The following is a 20,012-nucleotide window of genomic DNA, read 5'->3' as shown; positions in this document are numbered from 1 at the left end:
GGGCGTGCTTGGGGGCCAATGGGCCCCTGGCTGCTGTAGAGGGCTACAAAAAAAAGCTGGCTAGGGCTTCCTCGCCCCCACAGTAATTCACCGGGCCTGACTGCCTACAAACCCATGATAAACCAAGGTGTTGACGTAAGAAATGTCCAAAACTGTAGAGATTTTTGTATAAGACTTTACTTGAGCCAAACTGATGACATATGCCAAGGAGCAAGATCTCAAACTTCCCAGAGAATGACAGTTTTGCACTTTCTTTTATGCATTTGAAATTAAGGACAGAATGTAAGGAGATTACTTGAGGGTGGGAGAAAGCAAGGCCCAGATTGCATTACATGATAGTTAAGATTATCTGCTCCCTTGAGGGTGGTTCACTTTAGAAGGAGGGGTCTGAAAGGGGGCAATTCAAAGCTGTGTTAACCTAGATGCACAGAAACAATGGACAGGGCTGGCTTAAGACAAAAATAAACCTTTCACTAAAGAAGTTATAGGCCTGAGGTGTGACTACCCACCATGACCTGCCAGTTAGGGATTTATGATCAGATCACCTTGTGAGCTGACTTTCCCTAAAACCCCTTTTGTATCCATGGGAAAAAGTTCTCTCTTCAGATTCACAAAGATTTGCTGATGCAGATGCTGCTGGTTGCCACCAGCTGCTATCTCTTGGCCCAGGCTTACCACCCACCACTTCCTCCTGCAGTGGCACCAGCCTCTTTGGTCAGGATGATTCTGACACATATCTGGGTCACCACAGCACTCCTTCCCCTTCTTCACACCTGCCAGGAGGTTAGAAGGTAAAACTCTCCAGAGTAGGAGGCTGGGCCTCAGAGGAGAAGAGGCCACTAAGGCCCAGAGGGCCCATAGTGGGTGGGGCTTACAGCCACAGCCCTGTTCCAAGGCCCTTATGAGCTCATGGCTAGATGGGCCAGGGTATTCTCAAGCTCTAGAAACGCTGCCTGGATTTTCTGAGAGAGAGCTGAGCCGAACACACCACAGGTAGGGATTTACTAAGGATGGCACCCCTTGGAGGTTCGCAGGTGGTCCACAGGGCACTGGTTTTATGGCATGATCTCACTCCAGTGGCTCCATTTCCAGCCTCTCACCACGCAGTTGATTTTTATGGCCAAATGAGCTCTTAGTTCAGTAACCAGCAGTATTGTCTTACTATGTTGTGTTAATGAAGCTCTTCACCTCTCTGGGCCTTGGTTCCTTTTCTGGGCATAGTTCAGACTTCCATAGGCCTCACCAATCTGTAAATTCAAATAGGATCATATTAATCTTAATACTCCCATGTTGTACTAGCTAGTACAAGATCTCCATCTTCTTTCAAATTCTTGCTCTATTTCAGAAAATCTGCAGAGGTATTTCTTTCATTCTTTTTTTTCCCCCAGTGTTATTTCACTGTCCTTCACTCCCTGTTATGTGAGCTGCTCCAGACTTAACAGCATGGCTATTGTTTTATAGCCAAGACCTTAGATATAGCAATTCTTGCCTATTAGCCTCAAGCCCTTGAAATATCAAAGCTGAAGGTAGGTTGTGATAGAGTTGAGAAGAATCTCTCTTTCTTCTCTGAGTCACATCGTGGTAGAGGTGTCCCCAGGCTCTACTTCTTGGGCTCTAGTGTGTACGGACTAGTGAAGCAGCTCTTTCAGCTTTTACTTATGCTCCTTTTCTCAATCTCTCTCAGGTGGCTGACCCACACATGTAACTTGAATAACAGCCACTATGTCCATGAAGGATCACTACTCCCCTTGACAACTAAGACTTTGTTTCTGGGTCAGGTTTATTCTATTACGAGTCATTCTCCACCTTCAGGAAGTTCCTCTGCTCTATTTTGTAAAGGTCTTCTCTAGTATCACCTTAATTCTCCAGACATACCCAGTTATTCTTGAACTTCTGAAGTGGCCGAACCCAAGTTTAGCCTGCAACATATACAATGGAGAAATCGGTAACCCCAGTCTGTTCTCCTTCTCCCTCTCCTTCTCCTTCTCCTTCCTTCTTCTTCTTCCTTCTTCTTCTTTTTCTTTTCTGTTTCACTTCTTATACCAAAGAAAGTGAATCCTCTGCCATCACTCTACCTCACTGGGTAAAAGGAAAACATTTCCCATCTTCTGACAAGGTAGCTTGAGTTCATCTAGAAAACAAATCAAACAGAACCTGGAGGACTTGTTGTTGTATGCTGTGTTTACACTGTATAATGAGGTGAAGTGTTTACGAAACAGCAGTTATCTCTAACATCTTAATGATTAGGAAATCCTTCTCACTGGTCTCACCCCTATCAGACTCTTCTCAACCCCTTCTGCCACAACTCCTATAGCTGACTATTCCTGAACTCCTTCAGTTGCCGTGGGTGTTACCCTTCAACCCCTTGTGTGTGACTCCCTATTAATTTAGAGGGCCTTGGCTAAATCTCATATTGTGGCAATAGGAACCCATCTGAGCTGGCTAAACCAAAAGAATAAATTCATTTAAAGGATATCACTAAGTCCGTAGAGGAACACAATACAATCCGATCTTCCAGGTGGCTAGAGAGGGCACCACACCTCCCTGCTGTTTCTCTCTCTGCAAGTCACCGTTCCCCATTTCTTCAACAAAGGGTGAAGTGGTCGCCCTTTGGTGGAAAATCCATCCCAACTTTACATATACTTATTAAAAATACCACAGAGGCTAAGATCTCTGAATTTCTACACTTTTAGAAGGGAGAATCTGATTAGGCCAGCTGGAGTCAAATCAGCTACAGCCAAGAGAAAAAGGTCACATCATAAATACAAACCAGCATCTGGCCACCTTACCCTCAACCCCTGGGTGGGGAAGTAGTTCTCAAATAGAGATCGTAGGGCTAGGCAGAAACACCAAAAGTTCTTTGTTACATGGAGTAGAGCTCAATCTTACTCCATAACTTGGCCCAAACTTTCCGTAGCTTCATTCCTACTTTTCTTCCTCAATCTCTCGCTGACCCATCTCCTTTGCCTAGAATGTGCATTCCCCATCACCACTTGTTAAAATCTTTCCAGTCCTCTAAGGCATCATGCCACTTCTCCACGTCATCCTTTATGATATCTTCAACTAGAAGTGTAGTAACAAATTTTAGATTTGAAAGGGACTCCTAAATATCACCTAATTCGACCTCTACCACCTCACACAAGTTCATATATTACCTTGTACTAAATCTTCAACCAGGTCCTGCTTACACACTTCCAGAGATGGGGTGCTCATGACTTCTCAAAGAGATTCATTGTGTCTCCAGCAGCTCTGTCTGTAGGAAAATGCTTTCTTGTGCTACGTGTCAATTTGCCTTCTTGTGACTTTCATGCTATAGACTTTGTTCTGCCCTATGGAAATGCCCAGGATAAGTCTGTTTTCTTCCCCACCTGGAAGCCCTTTCAGAAATTTAGACAGGGCTCATGTCACTCCTTACTCTTCTCCCTTCCAGGCTGAACACGCTTAGTTATAGCTAATAGTCCCCATAATACACAGTCTCGAGTCCTCTGACCACCTCAGGAGAAACACCTGTTTCAACTACCCTCCTAAAATCTGATGTCTCAAAATAAATGCAACAAGAATGTTCAAGGAAATCTTTGAATTTAAAAAGGGAAGAAAATAAATATCCAGCAATAATAGGAACTTGGTTATATTAATCAAACAAATCCATTTTATAGAATGCTGTTCAATCTTTAACAAAATTCTGCAGATTTACAAGTACTAACATAGAGAGATTGTCATCATAATGCAAGTAGAAAAAAAATTACAAAACAATGTGTGTTATATCTGATTTGTCTGCTAGGCAGGAAGTCTGTCTTTCTCAGCCTCTTTCTCTCCACATCTCTGTCTCTTAAACATTTCATTTTTTAGTGTACACATTAAAACAAATTGGAGGATATTTATTGAACTCTGCATAGTTGCCTCTAGAGTCTAACGATGTCTTGAATTATTGATAGAGTATATAGAGAATGAGGTTTGGGAAACTTTCATGCTATGATATATATCTGTAGGTTTTTTGTTTTGTTTTTTTTTTTTTACATAAAGAGCACACATTGATTTTATAATTAGAAAACAATAATAATAAAGGATTTGCAGTGCTTTGGTGAACTCTGAATATCAGAGTACTGATCTGTCTCTCATTCACATTCTTTCCATTTATTCACTCAACGAATGCTCTCTGAGACTTTCTCTGCACCAGATTGCATACTGGCCTTGGGCTATGGAGCCCAATGAGGCATGGTCCCAGATGTGAGGCAGTCACAGATGTCAGAGAAAACCTAGCATGATAAATCCAAGAACAGAGTAAATTCCAGGGTTATGGGTTCACAAAGGAGATACTTCCTGGAGTCTTGAAGATAATAGTATTTGTTGGGAATAAAGGGCTTTTAAGTGATTGAGAGCATTTGATGCAAAGGCCCAGTGGCAGGGAGACCTGTGCTGTTTTCTGTCCACCCCTCCACCCTACTCCACCCTAGTCTCAGCTGCCATCATTCCTCACTGGTCCTCTGCTGCATCCTGCCCCTCCAGTCTACTCACCTAGCAATCAGAATGGTCTTTCAAAAACACAAAAACACATCACCAAGGAGTGTGTAACAATTTCCTTGCTGAATTGACTAGCCCTTAAAATGCATGGTGCTGGAGCATTGGGTCCATACCGAGCCATCAAAAACGAAAAATTAAAAAAAAAAAAAACATAAATACAACCATGTCATCCCCATGCTTAAAACCGATCCTGTGGCTTCCCCTTTCTTTTGGGACAAAAAGTCCAAAAATCTTTCATATGACCCATCAGATCTTGCATCCAATCAATCAAGAAATCAGTTGGCTTTACCTTGAAAAAAATCCAGAGTGCTCGCTTCGGCAGTACACATACTAAAAAACTTCAGAATCTGACTACCTCTTACCATCTCCAATAAACCACCTGGTGCAAGCTACCATCTTCTGGGTTTTTGCAGGAGCCCCCTCACTGTCTCTCTGCAACCAGGCCCCAACCCCATTCAACCTCATCTAACAGCCAGAGTGATCATGTCACTCCTCTGATCTAAACCCTTTAATGGCACTCATCTTACCCAGAGCCAAATCCAAAGACCTTACAGGTGCACACAGACCCTACATATCTGGCCCTTCATTGCCACCCACATCATCTCCTCCTCTTCTCCCCCTCATCCACTTGTCACCAGCTGCACTGGCCTTCTTTCAGTTCCTCCAACACATCAATCTTGCTCCATCTCAGGGCCTTTGCCATGGATCTTTCTCTGCCTAGAATGTTCTTCCTCCAGATCATCACAATACTTTCTCCCTCACTACATTCAAAGCCATCCTCTCATTCTCTCTTTACCTCCAAATCCTCCCCTCCCTGAGTTCTGCCATCACTCTGAGTCTCTTCCTCTCCTCTCTCTCTCTTATTCTTATGACAAAAGGTGATTCAACAGAGCTTCTCACATTTGCTCCAAATTCAAAGCTAAAGCTTCTCGCCACTTGAGATGTTGGAAGGTGGTTTAGTGTGTGAAGGCTGTGGCCATGGGTGTCATTTCTCAAGTATAATGAGGCAGAGCCTATTTCTGAAGCCTCATGGGGCAAGCCCAGGGGACGTGGGGGTTGGGATCTGGAGCTGTGTCTGGCCCGGATCAGGCCCAGGTCAGGGACCAGCGATGGGGCACTGACCTAGATGTTGGGCCACAGTGATGGGGACTCAGACTGATAGGAAAGGTTTTGGACTGTGGGGGGTTGCAGATTAAAAGCTATAGCAAGGTCAGATTATGCCAGTCCTACCATGACCTGTGAGGCCCTATGTCTTATGCCACCTTCTAATCCTGTGCTACATCTGTCCGACCTCATTTCCTACAACTCTGCCCTCTCACTGTGCACCAATCACCCTGGCCTTCTTGTTCCTAGAACACCCCAGGCACGCTCCTGCCTCAGGGTTTTTGCACTGCCATTCTCTCTGCCTGAAACACAGTTTCCCAGATATCTGCATGCTCGTTCCTCTCTTCACTTAGGCTTTTACTTCAAAATCACCTTCTCAGTCAGCCTTTACCTGACCACAATCACACACGCACTCCTCACACCCTCCTTTTCCAGACTTCACTTTTTCTCCTTAGTATCTGCCCCTAACTAACCCAATGATTGATCTTATCTATTGCTATATCTCTCCATTAGTATGTCACCTCCATGAGGACAGGGATTTTTGTCTGTTCTGATCACTGCCATGGCTCCAGTATCTAGTGCAGTGGCTGGCACAAAGAAGGTCTTCAATAAATATTTGTGAATTAACCTGAGATGAGGGTTGTTGTGCCACCTATTACATACCAGATGTTTCTCAGCCATTATTTTACTTCTTACTAGAAATACATGTGGTGATCTCATTTTTGATTTTTGAAAAAAGCGTATGTAATACACAGCACGCTGCTCCATACAGTGGGGAGGGAGTGACAGGGCGCCCTCTGGAGTTCTGTGTGAGGTGGTGGCCCTCCACATGCAGGAAGAAAACTGAAGTACACTCAGCTAAGGTACACTTCTCTCAGGGAGGAGGGATTTCAAGTTATTTTAACTTTCTTCCTTCTAGTAAAAAGGAACTTTCTTCCTTCTTACTAAGCTGCATTTTGTGATTTTTCTACAATGACAACAGAATGACTTTATAATAATAAAAAATTAATTAGAAGTCAACCTACTGAAGTACTTTCAGTATATTGGAAATATACTGAGTGTGTATTTTACCACAATAAAAAACATTTTTTAAAATATTGTCCAAAATGGAGGTATAGGAAGACCCTGAACTCACCTTCTCCAAATTTATACCTACATACAGAGCAATACCTACTGAAGAAAAACTGAAGGCCGACTGAATAGCTTTTACACAGCAAATAAGAGCAAGACCACAGTACTGTCTCCGTCTCCGTTTCTTATGTGTTCGTGGCAAGAGGTGAGTTCAGGGTCTTCCTATACCCCTGGAACCGACATTTTATTCTATTTTATTTTATTTATTTTTTATGGTGATGTTGGTTAATGAAATCCAGTAAGTTTCAGCTGTACACTTTAACAGTAAAGCATATATATGTTTACACTGTGTGTTCACCTCCCATAGTTAGATTTCTTTCTGTCACCACATATTTGACCCCTTTTGCCCTGCTTACCTCCCCTCCCCCTGCTCTGGTAACCACTAGTCCATAGTCCATGTCCATGAGTCTCTGTTTGTTTGCCCTGTTCATTTGTTGCCTTTAGGTTTATATCCCTATATAAGAGATATCATGTGATTTTCAACTTTTTCTGTCTGGCTTATTTCGCTTAGCATGATTATCTCAAGGTCCATCCATGTTGTCACAAATGGCAGTATTTCATCTCTTCTTATAGCTGAGTAATATGCCATTGTATATATGTACCACAAGCTGCTTTAGCCAGTCATCTATCATAGGACACTTCAGTTGCTTCCATGTCCTGGCCACCATGAATAATGCTGCAAATACCTTTTTGGATATGGGTTTTCAAGTCTTTGGAGTAAATACGCAGTAGAGGGATTGCTGGATCATATGGTAGAGCTATTCTTGGTTTTTTGAGGAAACTCCATACTGTTTTCCATAGAGGCTGCACCAATTCACAGTCCCACCAGTAGTGTATGAGGATTCCTCTTTCTCTGTATCCTCTCCAACATTTGTTATTACTTGTCCTGTTGATTATAGCTATTCTAACAGGTATGAGATTTAAAAAATGTTATTTATTGTGGTAAAATAAACACTCAGTATGTTTTCAATACACTGAAAATACTTTAGTTGGTTCAGTTGAGAGGAATCATTGAAGGGCCTGCTCACAGACTCACCAGCCCTGGGGCACAGCAAAAAACCAAAAAACGAAAAACAAACAAACAAACAAAAAAACAAAAGAAAACACAATGGTTTAAAGGGTACCTAGAATGTATGGGGAGGAAATTCATTTACTAACCCTAGAGCATCTGCCAAATGGGAGGGAGAATGCAGAAACTCTCTCCTATGTTGAAGGCCCCAGAGAGTGCCATTTGTGGCCCTCCCTATCCCCCTTGATCACACAGGCAGGAGCACAATCCAGGCACTCTAATCAGCCAGCCAAGGCCATCAGAGTACACACGAGCCCTCAGGCCCACACCAGCTCCTCTCATTCCTGGGACTGCCCATGGTGGCACCTGCTCCAACTATAGCTCCAGGCCCCAGTGTGGTTTACCCCAGGGACTACCTGCATCCTGAGTTGGCTCCAACTATAGTCTTGGCTAGCCCACCAAGGCAACCCTGACAGAGCTTGCTCCAGGGACTCCCCACAGTCCTTGCCTGCTCAGCTCCAACCTACCTGCCAATGTGGCCCCAGTGTGCCTTGCCCTCAGGTCTCCCTGTCGCTCATGCAGACCTGTTAAAGACACCTGGCTTCAGCTGGCCTGCCAGAAACACCCAGCACACAGCATGTGCAGTCTACAAAGGGGAAGCTCCTATACAAGGCCACTCTTTCAAGACCTGGAGAGGTTGAAACAGAGAGACAGCTAAAATAAGATACATGTAAATATGTTCCAGATGAAGACCAGGATAAAACCCCAGAAAAAGACCTAAATAAAATGACAACCAGTCTACCTATTTAAAACACAAGTTATAAGGATGCTCAATGAACTCATTAGAAGAATACATTAACTCAGTGAAAACTTCAACAAAGAGATATAAAATATAAAAAAAAATCAATCATAACTAAAGAATACAATAACTGAAATTAAAAAAATTACACTAGAGGAAAACAACAGAAGATAATTGATGCAGAAGAATGAATCAACAAGTTGGAAGGCAAGGTTGTGGAAATCGCCCAATCAGAATAGCAAAAAGAAAAAAGGATCCAGAAAAAAATGAGGATAGTTTAAGGGACCTCTGGGACAACATTCAAATCACAGGGGTCCCAAACTAAGAGAGAGAAAAAGGGACAGAAAACCTATTTAAAGAAATAATGGCTGAAAACTTCTCCGACCTGGTGAAGGCAACAGTCATCCAAGTCTAAAAATCACAGAGTCCCAAACAAGATGAATCCAAAGAGGCCTACACCAAGACATATCATAATTAAAATTCTGAAAGTTAAAGAGAGAATTTTAAAAGAAACATGAGAAGAACAGCTAGTCACATATAAGACTATCAGCTGGTTTTTCAGCAGAAACTTTGCAGAAGGTAATGGCATGATATATTCAAAATGATAAAAGAAGAAAACCTACAACCAAGAATTACTCTGAGGTGAAGAAGAGACAGTTTCCCAGACATGCTTCCTCCTCTTCTGCTAGGTCAGCTATCATGGCTATGAAGACTCCGAACTCCAAGGCTGAGGTGGCCTGAGCTCAGGCAGCCTTGGCGGTCAACATCAGAGTGGCCTGCAGGTTGCATGACATACTGAGGACCCACTTGGGGCCTAAGGGTACCATGAAAATGCTTGTTTCTGGTGCCGGAGACATCAAGCTTACTAAAGATGGCAATGTGCTACTTCATGAAACGTAAATTCAATACTCAACAGCCTCCTTAACAGCCAAAGTATCAACAGGCCAGGATCATGTAACTGGTGATAGTCTGGACCATTAGAGAGCTATTGAAATAGGCAGATCTCTACATTTCTGAAAGTCTTCATTCCAGATTAATAACAGAAGGATTTGAAGCTGCAAGGAAAAAGGCACATCAGTTTTGGGGACAAATCAAAGTGAGCAAAAAGATGGATAGAGAAAACACTCATAGGTGTGGCCAGAACATCTCTACATACTAAAGTTCATGCTGAACTTGCTGATGTCTTAACAGAAGCTGTAGTTAACTCCATTTTTTTCCATTAAAAAACCAGGTGAACCTATTGACCTCTTCATGGTTGAGATCATGGAGATGAAACAGAAATCTGAAACTGATACAAGCTTAATTAGAGGTCTTGTTTTGGATCATATGGCACAGCATCCTGATATGAAAAATAGAGCAGAAGATGCACACATCCTCTTGTGCAATGTGTCATCAGAATATGACAAAACTAAAGTGAATTCTGGATTTTTTTTATAAGAGTGCAGAAAAGTGAGAAAGTAGTAAAAGCTGAAAGAAAATTCATTGAAGATAGAGTTAAAAAATAATAGAACTGAAAAAGAAAGTATAGTGACTCAGGTAAGAAAAATTTTGTTATTACTCGAAAGGGAATTGACCTGTTTTCCTTAGATGCTCTTGCCAAAAAAAAGGCATAGTAGCTCTGTGCAGAAATATGAAAGGAGAAATATGGAAAGACTGACTTTTGCTTGTGGTAGGGTAGCTCTAAATTCTTTTGGTGACCTAAATCTTGACTGTTTGGGACATGCAGGACTTGTTTATGAGTATACACTGGGAGAAAAGTTTACCTTTCTTGGGAAATGTAACAATCCTCACTCTGTCACTTTTTTGGTCAAAGAACTCAAATCAAAGGTGCAAAAAGAGATAGCTTGAGGGCTATTAAAAATGATATTGATGATGGCTGTGTAGTGCCAGGTGCTGATGCAGTGGAAGTGACAATGACAGAAACCCTGATTAAATATAAGCTCAGTGTGAAGGGCAGGGCCCAACCTGGAGTTCAAATATTTGCTGGTGCATTGCTCATTATTTCCAAGGTTCTTGCTCAGAATTTTGGTTTTGATCTTCAGGAAATACTAGTTAAAGTTCAAGCAGAACATTTAGAATCAGGTCACCTTGTGGATGTGGATTCGAACACAGGTGAGCCAATGGTAGCAGCAGAAATAGGCATATGGGATAACTGTTGTGTAAAGAAGAGACTTCACTCCTATACTGTGATTGCCACCAACATTCACCTGGTCAATGAGATCATGTGAGCTGGAATGTCTTCTCTAAAAGGTTGAAGTGAAGCTTCCCTTGTATCATCTGAATCATGAAAATGCTATGTAGTTATCCTAAGCTTTTGTCCAGGCTTCAAATTATTTTCAAAGGAATTTTCTTTTGCTATATGAAAACAGGAGAGAACACTGGCACTTATTCAAATTCTGAAGTCTAAAGTTATAATTACAGTATTTTAAAAATTGTACTCAATGTACACACATAAAGCAGGGTGTTTTCAACCAATGAATAGGACGTTTTGCTTTAGCTTTGTTGATATAAAAATTTATGTTAGGAAAGCATATACACCTACCTTATTAAATATTCCTTGAAAAACAAAACAGTATCCCAGACAAGCAAAAGCCAAAAGAGATCATCACCACTAAACAGGCAATAAAATAAATGTTAAAGGAACTTTTTAAATTGGAAAAGAAAAGGCCAAAACTAAAAATAAGAAAATATTGGAAAGAAAACAATCTCACTGATAAAGGCAAACATTTAGTAAATGTAATGGATCAACCAATAATAAAACTAGTATGAAGGTTAAAAAACAAAAGTAATAAAAGCATGTATAACTGCAGTAATACATTAAGGGATACACACACATCAAGTAAAATATGTATAAAACAACATTGGGGTGAGTGAAAAAAGTAGTGATTTTGGAATGCATTTGAACTTGTGACCATGAACTTAAATAGCTTGTTATATACAAATCTTATGGTAACCCCAAACCAAAAACCTATAATAGATACACAAAAAAATAAAGAAAAAAGGAATCCAAACAAATCACTAAAGAAAGTTATCAACATACAAGAAAAGAAAGCAAGGAGGAACAGAGAAGAACTACAAAAAAACAAAAACAAAAACAAAAAAAACCCAGAAAATTATTTTTAAAATAGCAATAAGTACATACCTACCCATAATCCATAATTGTTTTATTACTCTGCCATAAAAAAAGAATGAAATCTTGCCATTTGCAACAATATAGATGGACCTAGAGAATATTATGTTAAGTGAAATAAGTCTGATAAAGACAAATACCATATGATTTCACTTACATATGAAATCTAAAAAACAAAATCAAACAAAATGAAACAGAAGCAAACTCATAGATACAGAGAAAAAATTGATGATTGCCAGAGGGGGCAGGTAGAGATTGGGCAAAAAAGGGGAAGAAGATTAAGAAGTACAAATTTTCAATTATAAAGTAAGTTACAGGGATGTAATGTATAGCATAGAGAATAGAGTCAATAATATAATAACTATGTACAATGACCAATGGTTACTAGACTTACCGTGGTGATCACTTTGTAAGGTATATAAATGTTGAATCATTATGTTGTGCACCTGAAACGAATATAATATTGGATTTAAACTATAATTAAGAATAAATTTTTTAATTTGAAGAATGTGTACTGAACCTTATAGTGTTATAACTCTAAATTATCATCATAATGGGAAAAAAACTATAACTAGCCCTAGCCCCAATGCTTTTGTTTTATATGTGAAAAATGAATGAGGGGTTGGCACTCAGATCCTTTTATTCTTTAGAACTGTCTTCCTTGCCTGCTCTCCCAATACCCGCTCCATGTTTTTACCTTGGCAATCTCTGACCCACATGCTTTAACCCAAATGGTAAGTGTAGTTTAGAAAAAGATAAAAAGGTTGCTTTCAAATGCTCATGACACAATCACAAAAATCACCCACAAGACACCCATGTGGATCTCCTGTAGAAAAGCAAATGAACTTCCAAATCCAGTGAGTTTGTCACTGGCCAAGGCAAATTTATGACTTTCTTTGCACTGGCACAGGTGAACATTGCCTTTATATAGAAGGAACAGGGAACTATATGGGTGAAAACTTTCCCCCAAAAGAGTCCTACTTCCTTAAGGGGCATGGTGGGGATTGTTAGAATAATCAAAGGGGCCCCCAGGGTGAGGGGGTTGATTCCCAGATGGTGACCCTGTGCAAGACTTATCTACGACTTCAGTTTCCTCATCTGTAAAATGAAGATAATAATGCTAGTCTCCTGTGGCTGCTATGAGGATTAAATGAGGAGCTAAATAAATGTGAAATGCTCAGTACCATGCCTGGCTCATCATATGTACCAGCAAAGTGTATTGTATAAAATGATGTGTTCATTCGACAAATTTTATTGCCATATAAAGTGCTAGAGAAAGCAAGGTGGTCAAATAGAGCAGCCACTGCCCTATGGTGCTTACAGACTAGTGGGGGAGGCAGATAGTCATGGTGTAATCACATGAATAAAGAATTACAAATAGTGCTACATGCCAAGAAGGAAAAATCCACAGAACTAAGAGAACATATGACCAGGGGCATCTGATCTAGTCCCTTTTTAACCCAGTCGAGGTGACTGCGGGTGGAATAAAATGTTTCTGTTTTTCTTTTAGTGACATGAGGATCCTTCATGTGTACATTATGCTGAACATTTTGCGAAGAACTTTCATAGTTGAGGTTTTCATATGATCCTTTCACCAGATCCTAAACAGAGATTATGACCCTCATTTTGCAGAAGTGGAAACTAAGGTGTAGAGAGGTTATGTAACTTCCTCAAGGCCAAATAACTCACTGATAGCAAATCCAGAGGTCAGACAAAACCCAGAGGTCTTTTGCTTCCATAGCTATTGCTTTTTCACTCTTTTTCTTTTTGTATTTTTGATTCTGAAATAAAGGGATGCTTTATAATGCCTTTGATTCTGAAATATAGCATTCAAAATGTTGAAATACAGCTTACTTACAAAAAGAGTGTGGGGAAATACATATGTATGGTTTAAAGAACACCTATTAGCTACCGCCCACCCAAGGAACAGATTTTGACACAGCCCAGAGATCCCCTATGTGCCCTACCCCAGAAGTAATCCCTATGCTTACCTTTTTAAAGGTTTTTTTTTTAAATCATTTATGTATCTCTTAACAATATATTATTGTTTTTCCTGGTGTTGACCTTTATATAAATGGCATCTTAGTTTATGTGTTATTCTGTAACTTCTTACTCTCAACATTTTGTTTTTGAGATTGATGCCTATACTTATAATTCATTTTCACAGAAAAATAATATTCTATTTTGTACATTTATTTTACCACATTTATTTATGCATTCCCCTATAAACAGACACTGGGTTATTTTCAATTTTTTGCTCCTATAGTTATTTTTTTAAGGGAAGATAAATAACTTTGTTTTTATAAAAAACTTTCCAAGATGTTATGTTTTGTTAATTTAAATTCTAGTCCCTATATCCACATTAACAGTACTGTTTGATTCTATCATTTATTTTAAATTTACCATCAGCCAGGAACTGTGTTAAGTACTTTACATTTTAAAATTTAGTTCTCATAATATTCCTCTCTGGTATGTATTATCTTCAGGTGAAAGGCTTATTTTATAGGCAATGAAACTGAGGTTAGTAGAAGTGAAACAATTCTCCCAAGGTCATTAGGTGGGCCAAGATTGCAACTCAGTCTAATTCTAATGTTCTAGTTCCTTTCCATTCACTCCATGCCTTAATATTGTGTTGTGCATTAATAAAAACCAAATGTAATGAGGTACTATAAGATCTATAGGTATCTCCTATTTTTAAAATATTTTTGTGGCAAAATACACAGCATAAAATTGACCATCTTAACCATTAATGTTGAGTACATTCCTATTGTTGTGTGATTCATCTCCAGAACTCTTACATTCTGTACGTATCTCCTGGGGTACATGCTCAGGATTTCTTCTAGGGCATGTCCTATTGGTAGAACTGCTGAAGTGTTCCATCTGTGGATAAAATGCATGGGATTCCATAAGTTCAACTTTATCAGTTAAGGTCAAACATTTTTCCAAAATGGTTGCACCAATTTATAGTCCCATGGGAAGTTACGTTTTTAAAAGTATGTAATAATACATTCTTATATTTAAAAATGTTCTTTTTAAAGTTCCAAATGTTAAAGGAACAAAAGGACAATAAAAGGAAAAATATTCCATCCCTTAAGCATATCATTCCCTCCCTAGGGCAATCAATATTATCAGTTTCTGGTGATCATCCTTCCAGAAATATGCTATCACATATACTTCCCCCTTTTACAACAAATAGTAGCATTCCATACACACTGTTCCGAAGCTTGCTATTTCTCTTAACAAAGATCATAGGCAATATAACCTGATGTTCTCTAGAGCAGATTGTTTGGATGTATATTCAGCTACACTCTAAGCTGGCTTTAACCTTGAATAAGTCTTTTAATCTCTTTGTGCCTTATATTCCTTATTTGTAAGGTGTGGAAAGAATCCTAACTCAAAAGGTTTTATGAAATTAAATTAGTTAATATATGTAAAGCATTTAGAACTGTGCCTATCAGAACTTTAACTATTATTAATATAATTACACCAGTGTTTTCTCCTTATTTTTAATGGTTGCTTGGTAGCTTGTTATATAAATGTATAACAATTTATTTAAATCATAACAGATAAACATTTACGTTGATTTCAGTATGTTGATATTCCAAACAGCACAGCAATAAAAAAACATCATTTCTCACTCATTCTGGTAGGATAAAGTCCTAGAATTGGAAATGCTGGATCAAAGGTATTATGTGTAGGTGTAATTTTAATGGACATTGGCAAATTGCCCTTCATGGATACATCACAGATTCTCATATATATTTACTTAAATAGAAACTTCATATATATTTACTTAAATAAAAACTTCAGAAAAGAACATATCTAGGTAAACTACTTTGTTGTTCAGATGAGTCAAGTAATGCGGGGAAAGGGAACGTGACTCTTACAGACACTGGTGGAAACAACATCGGGAGCCATGCAGGTGTCTTGAGTGCTAAAACTCTTTCAAGCGCATTTTGACATTTTATTATTTTGACGCTGCAGTTTGCTTACATAATGGTAGGAACTTAATATCTAATTTCTCATTATTCTTTCCGATTTTTCCCCCCATTGGCTATTTTCCTATCCTGGATTGATCATACGCGCTGTCAAGTGACCTTTGAGCCAAATTCTAGCCGGCTTGAGGTTTGCCAGGTGACGGATGTTCCCTCGTGTTTAAAAATGCTGTACTAGGTAAACTGCTTCTAGAAGAGCAGAGTTCCGCCAGCCACACTCAAGAGAACTTAAATTACAGTAAGGGGAGCGAACCAAACGCTAGTTCTGTAATCTTTCCGAGACAAATTTTGCAAGTTGGTGGTTGATTCGTACGTAATACGTAAGGTTTTTTTTACCAAAGGAAGCCCGCCTCTCTGTAGCAAAGCCGTCATTGGATAAAATGACTGTCAATCATCTGGGGTATAAATATAGGAGGCTGTCGGTTCCTCCCTCAGGAAGGCCAGGAACGCGCGGTGTTCCTTGAGTCCCGAGGCGCTGGTTGGGTCGGAGAGAATCTCTGCGGTAATATCTGACAGTTACTCGTTATTAACTGGAGTAGAGAATAAAAGGAGCCTCGCCTTTTTTTCCCGTTCCTTTCAGGCAGGCGTGATGGCAGGAACCGCGGCGACGGGCGCCGGCGGGGAGGCGATGGCGGCGACAGAAGGCTCCGCGAGTCCGGCGAGCTTATCTCTGGGTCGGGGCTTCTCGAGCTATCGGCCCTTCGAGCCCCAGGCGTTGGGCTTCAGCCCGAGCTGGCGGCTGACGGGCTTCTCCGGCATGAAGGGCTGAGGCTGCAAGGTCCCCCAGGAGACTCTGCTCAAACTCCTGGAGGGACTGACGCGGCCGGAGGAGCGGCCCCCGCTGGGCCGGGGCCTGGTCGGAGGCCACGAAGAGGCGGCCCAGGAAGCCAGCCTGCCGGTCAGGGCGGAACCCAGCCCAACCTTTCCAGCCCTGGGCATTGGGATGGACTCCTGCGTCATACCCCTGAGACACGGAGGCCTGTCGCTGGTGCAGACCACGGACTTCTTTTACCCCTTGGTGGAAGATCCCTACATGATGGGGCGCATAGCTTGTGCCAACGTGCTGAGTGACCTCTATGCCATGGGCATTACTGAATGTGACAACATGTTGATGTTACTCGGCATCAGCCAGAATATGACTGAAGAGGAACGAGAAAAGATAACCCCAATGATGATCAGAGGCTTCCGGGATGCTGCTGAGGAGGGAGGAACTGCAGTGACTGGTGGACAAACCGTGGTAAACCCTTGGATTATCGTGGGTGGGGTTGCTACTGTGGTGTGTCAGCCAAATGAATTCATAATGCCTGACAGTGCAGTTGTTGGGGATGTGCTCGTGTTAACCAAACCCTTAGGAACCCAAGTTGCTGTTAATGCCCACCAGTGGCTAGATAATCCTGAAAGATGGAATAAAATAAAGATGGTGGTCTCCAGAGAAGAGGTAGAGCTGGCCTATCAGGAAGCCATGTTCAATATGGCTACCCTAAACAGAACTGCTGCTGGGTTAATGCACACATTTAATGCCCATGCAGCCACAGATATCACAGGCTTCGGCATTCTAGGACACTCACAGAACCTTGCAAAACAACAAAGAAATGAGGTGTCCTTCGTCATTCATAATCTGCCAATCATTGCCAAGATGGTTGCAATCAGCAAGGCCAGTGGGCGGTTTGGGCTCCTTCAAGGAACCTCAGCAGAAACTTCTGGGGGATTACTGATTTGTTTGCCAAGGGAACAGGCAGCTCGTTTTTGTTCTGAAATCAAATCTTCCAAGTATGGAGAAGGTCACCAAGCATGGATCGTCGGCATTGTGGAAAAGGGAAACCGGACTGCCCGGATCATTGACAAGCCTCGAGTTATTGAGGTCCTACCTCGTGGGGCCACTGCTACTGCTCTTGCTCCAGACAATTCTAGTGCCTCCTCTGAATCTAGCTTGTGAGATGGAATAGCAGAAGTTGTCTGGACCTTAGAGTCTTTGTACACAATCATGAATGATTCTCAAGAGTTGATTTTAAGAAGGAATTTCCAAAGAAAGCTGCCTGCATAGTAGTTCCACAGTTGCCCTTTCTAGGTAATTCGATTCAGCCTATCATAAGCTGCACATTCCAAGACCGGAATGTGTTTGTGCGTGGGGGTGGTTGTTCAACTCTTGCATAAAAAAGGAGCAGAAAAATCTCTTTCCTTTTTCCAATGGCAAATGAAGCTATTCTGGTTTGAGGGATTTTTCTTGGCACTGGGTTGATTAATTTGCACAGGGAGTGAGATTGTGTATTAAAATTACATACATACCAAAAAAAGTAAATTGCAAAACAATTTAGATCAGAAGCAAATAAATTTGGACCAATACTGTTGATAAATATAAATTGTTTTAAAAAAATCTTATGATATAATGCCAAATTCTTTACTAGATTTTTCTGAAATACTGTCTCTTTCCTGCTCTGGACAAGAATTGAGCAGCTTGTCCAATGACTGGGAAAGGAGGACGGCAACCATCTGACTTGGTCTCTGTTAATGATGTCTCTCCCTCTAAACCCCTTTAAGGACTGGGAGAGGCAGAGCAAATCTCAGAGTCCAGGCCTTGATGGTCATTAAGATGTTAAATTTTGTGCTGAAAATTCCTGGTGATTTAATAAAGTAATTTCTAGCGAAATAAATAAAAAGGACTTTGTTGAAAATTATTCTGGCTGATGTTTGGATCCTTGGAATTCTGAATCTTTTATAGTCTTATAAAATGAATCAATTGATACATTTAGAGTCTGGCAAAGTAGAGAGTTTTCTAGTGTTTTCCCTGGTCCTGGATTAGGGGATTTAACACCCAGATTTAGGTTTGCGCTTCCCCCGAGTTGACAGCAAAGGACTCAAAACAGAAATACCAAGGACTAGAGGGTGGGAGAAGAAATAGCAAAAGAGGTTTCAGTAATTCTTAGAAAATGAAAAGTAGGTGGAAGAGGGGTAACTGACTGAGCAGAATAGAGGAAGCCAAAATGTAAATGCCTTCAGAGTTGGGGAATAATGACAGGAAGCAAGGAGATATACTCCAGAGGTACTAAAGAAGGTGGGGTCAAGGATAAAAACAGACACTGGTTGAAATTTTATTTACAAGGTAATTAGATCTTCGAAGTTCTTGAACTCCCCCATTAACAGCCAGAGGACTGCGCCTCGCCTTGAAGTAGAGGGAGGTTTATTTTCTGAAAAATGTGAAATAGATATTGCAAAATCAGGGACACCAGACAGCAGAGGACACGGGGCATGACCCAAAACAGAAGAATAGACTGAAAAATGAAGCCCCAGTCCACTTCCTCAGCTTTTGAAAATACTGTCCAGGAAGCTTACACCACTACTCCTGGAGAAAATGAACAAGCGCAGAAAAAAGACCTATAAATACAAACATTTAAAGATCCTCCAGTCAAAAATCCCTGTACCAGGAAGCCTCCCAGTTGAAAAGCTTTACTCAAGCACATTCTTTTTAATGCTTCATTCTTGAATATGAGCAGTCAAGGATTGCCAGATACTTGTGGCAAGCCTCCAGTTTGAAGGAAGTCAAAGCAAACAGAAAAACTCAGGAAAGGGAAAATACAAGAAAAAAAAAAAAGGCGGAGATAAAAGAAGATAAAGTATCTATAAAAAGATAATAAGAACAAAGTACTTACAATATAAAAATATAGCTAAAATTTAAAAATTCAGTAGAAGACTTAGAAGATAAAATTGAGGAAATTTATCAGAAAGTAGAACTAAAATAAAATGCACGGTGATAGAAAAAATGTATGAAAATCAGAGGTGAGCCAGGACATTCAATATCTAAGGGTTCCAGAAAGAGGTAAAATAGATAGAAGAAAGAAAATTATCAATAATAGAAAGTTTTCTAAAACTTAAAGTGTGTCACATACCTTTTGAATTTCCAGCATAATGAGTGAAAAAAAAAAAAAGGCACCAATTATATTAAATTTTAACATGCCAGGGATAAAGAGAGCCTAATAATAATAGCAAATGTTTATGTAGTGCATACTCTTTGCCAGGCACTGTTCTAAGTGTTTTATATGTATTAACTCATTTAAACTTCCAACAACCCTATTTTGTAAATGAGGAAGCTGAGGTGCAGAAAGATTAAGAAATTTGTCCAAGGTTACACAGGCAGTCTTCTATGCAGTCTGATTCCAAAGTCTATGCTTCTAATCACTATGCTCTCCTAAAATCCAGGGAGAAAGAAAGATCACATACAAAGGTTTGGGGATAAGAATAGTATCAGACATCTCAAAAGAGAATTGGAAGCTAAAGGCCAATAAAAGAATACCTTCAAAATTCTGAGGGTTAATGATATATTCTGTA

The 20,012-nt window shown here is 40.3% G+C and overlaps 1 protein-coding gene, 1 long non-coding RNA gene and 1 pseudogene across 2 annotated transcripts; all 3 read left to right on the top strand.

The window, feature by feature from the left end:
* The first annotated feature begins 789 nt into the window (after positions 1-789).
* Positions 790-13,482, top strand: LOC107515893. Its single transcript, XR_001598142.2, has 3 exons — positions 790-993; positions 6,788-6,901; positions 13,205-13,482. It is a non-coding gene; the product is annotated as an uncharacterized LOC107515893 (long non-coding RNA).
* Positions 9,249-10,819, top strand: LOC107515892 (annotated as a pseudogene).
* A 2,631-nt stretch (positions 13,483-16,113) lies between the features above and the next one.
* Positions 16,114-18,093, top strand: SEPHS2 (selenophosphate synthetase 2). The gene has a single exon (XM_016155120.2). It carries the CDS (start codon positions 16,279-16,281, stop codon positions 17,623-17,625), a length of 1,347 nt encoding a protein of 448 aa, XP_016010606.1. The 5' UTR covers positions 16,114-16,278; the 3' UTR covers positions 17,626-18,093.
* The last annotated feature ends 1,919 nt before the right edge of the window (positions 18,094-20,012 follow it).

The sequence above is a fragment of the Rousettus aegyptiacus genome, unplaced genomic scaffold, assembly GCF_014176215.1.
Source record: "Rousettus aegyptiacus isolate mRouAeg1 unplaced genomic scaffold, mRouAeg1.p scaffold_m13_p_8, whole genome shotgun sequence".
Taxonomy (NCBI): Eukaryota; Metazoa; Chordata; class Mammalia; order Chiroptera; family Pteropodidae; genus Rousettus; species Rousettus aegyptiacus.
Note: the sequence above shows the minus strand (reverse complement) of the source record. Positions and strands in the feature narration are given on the sequence as shown.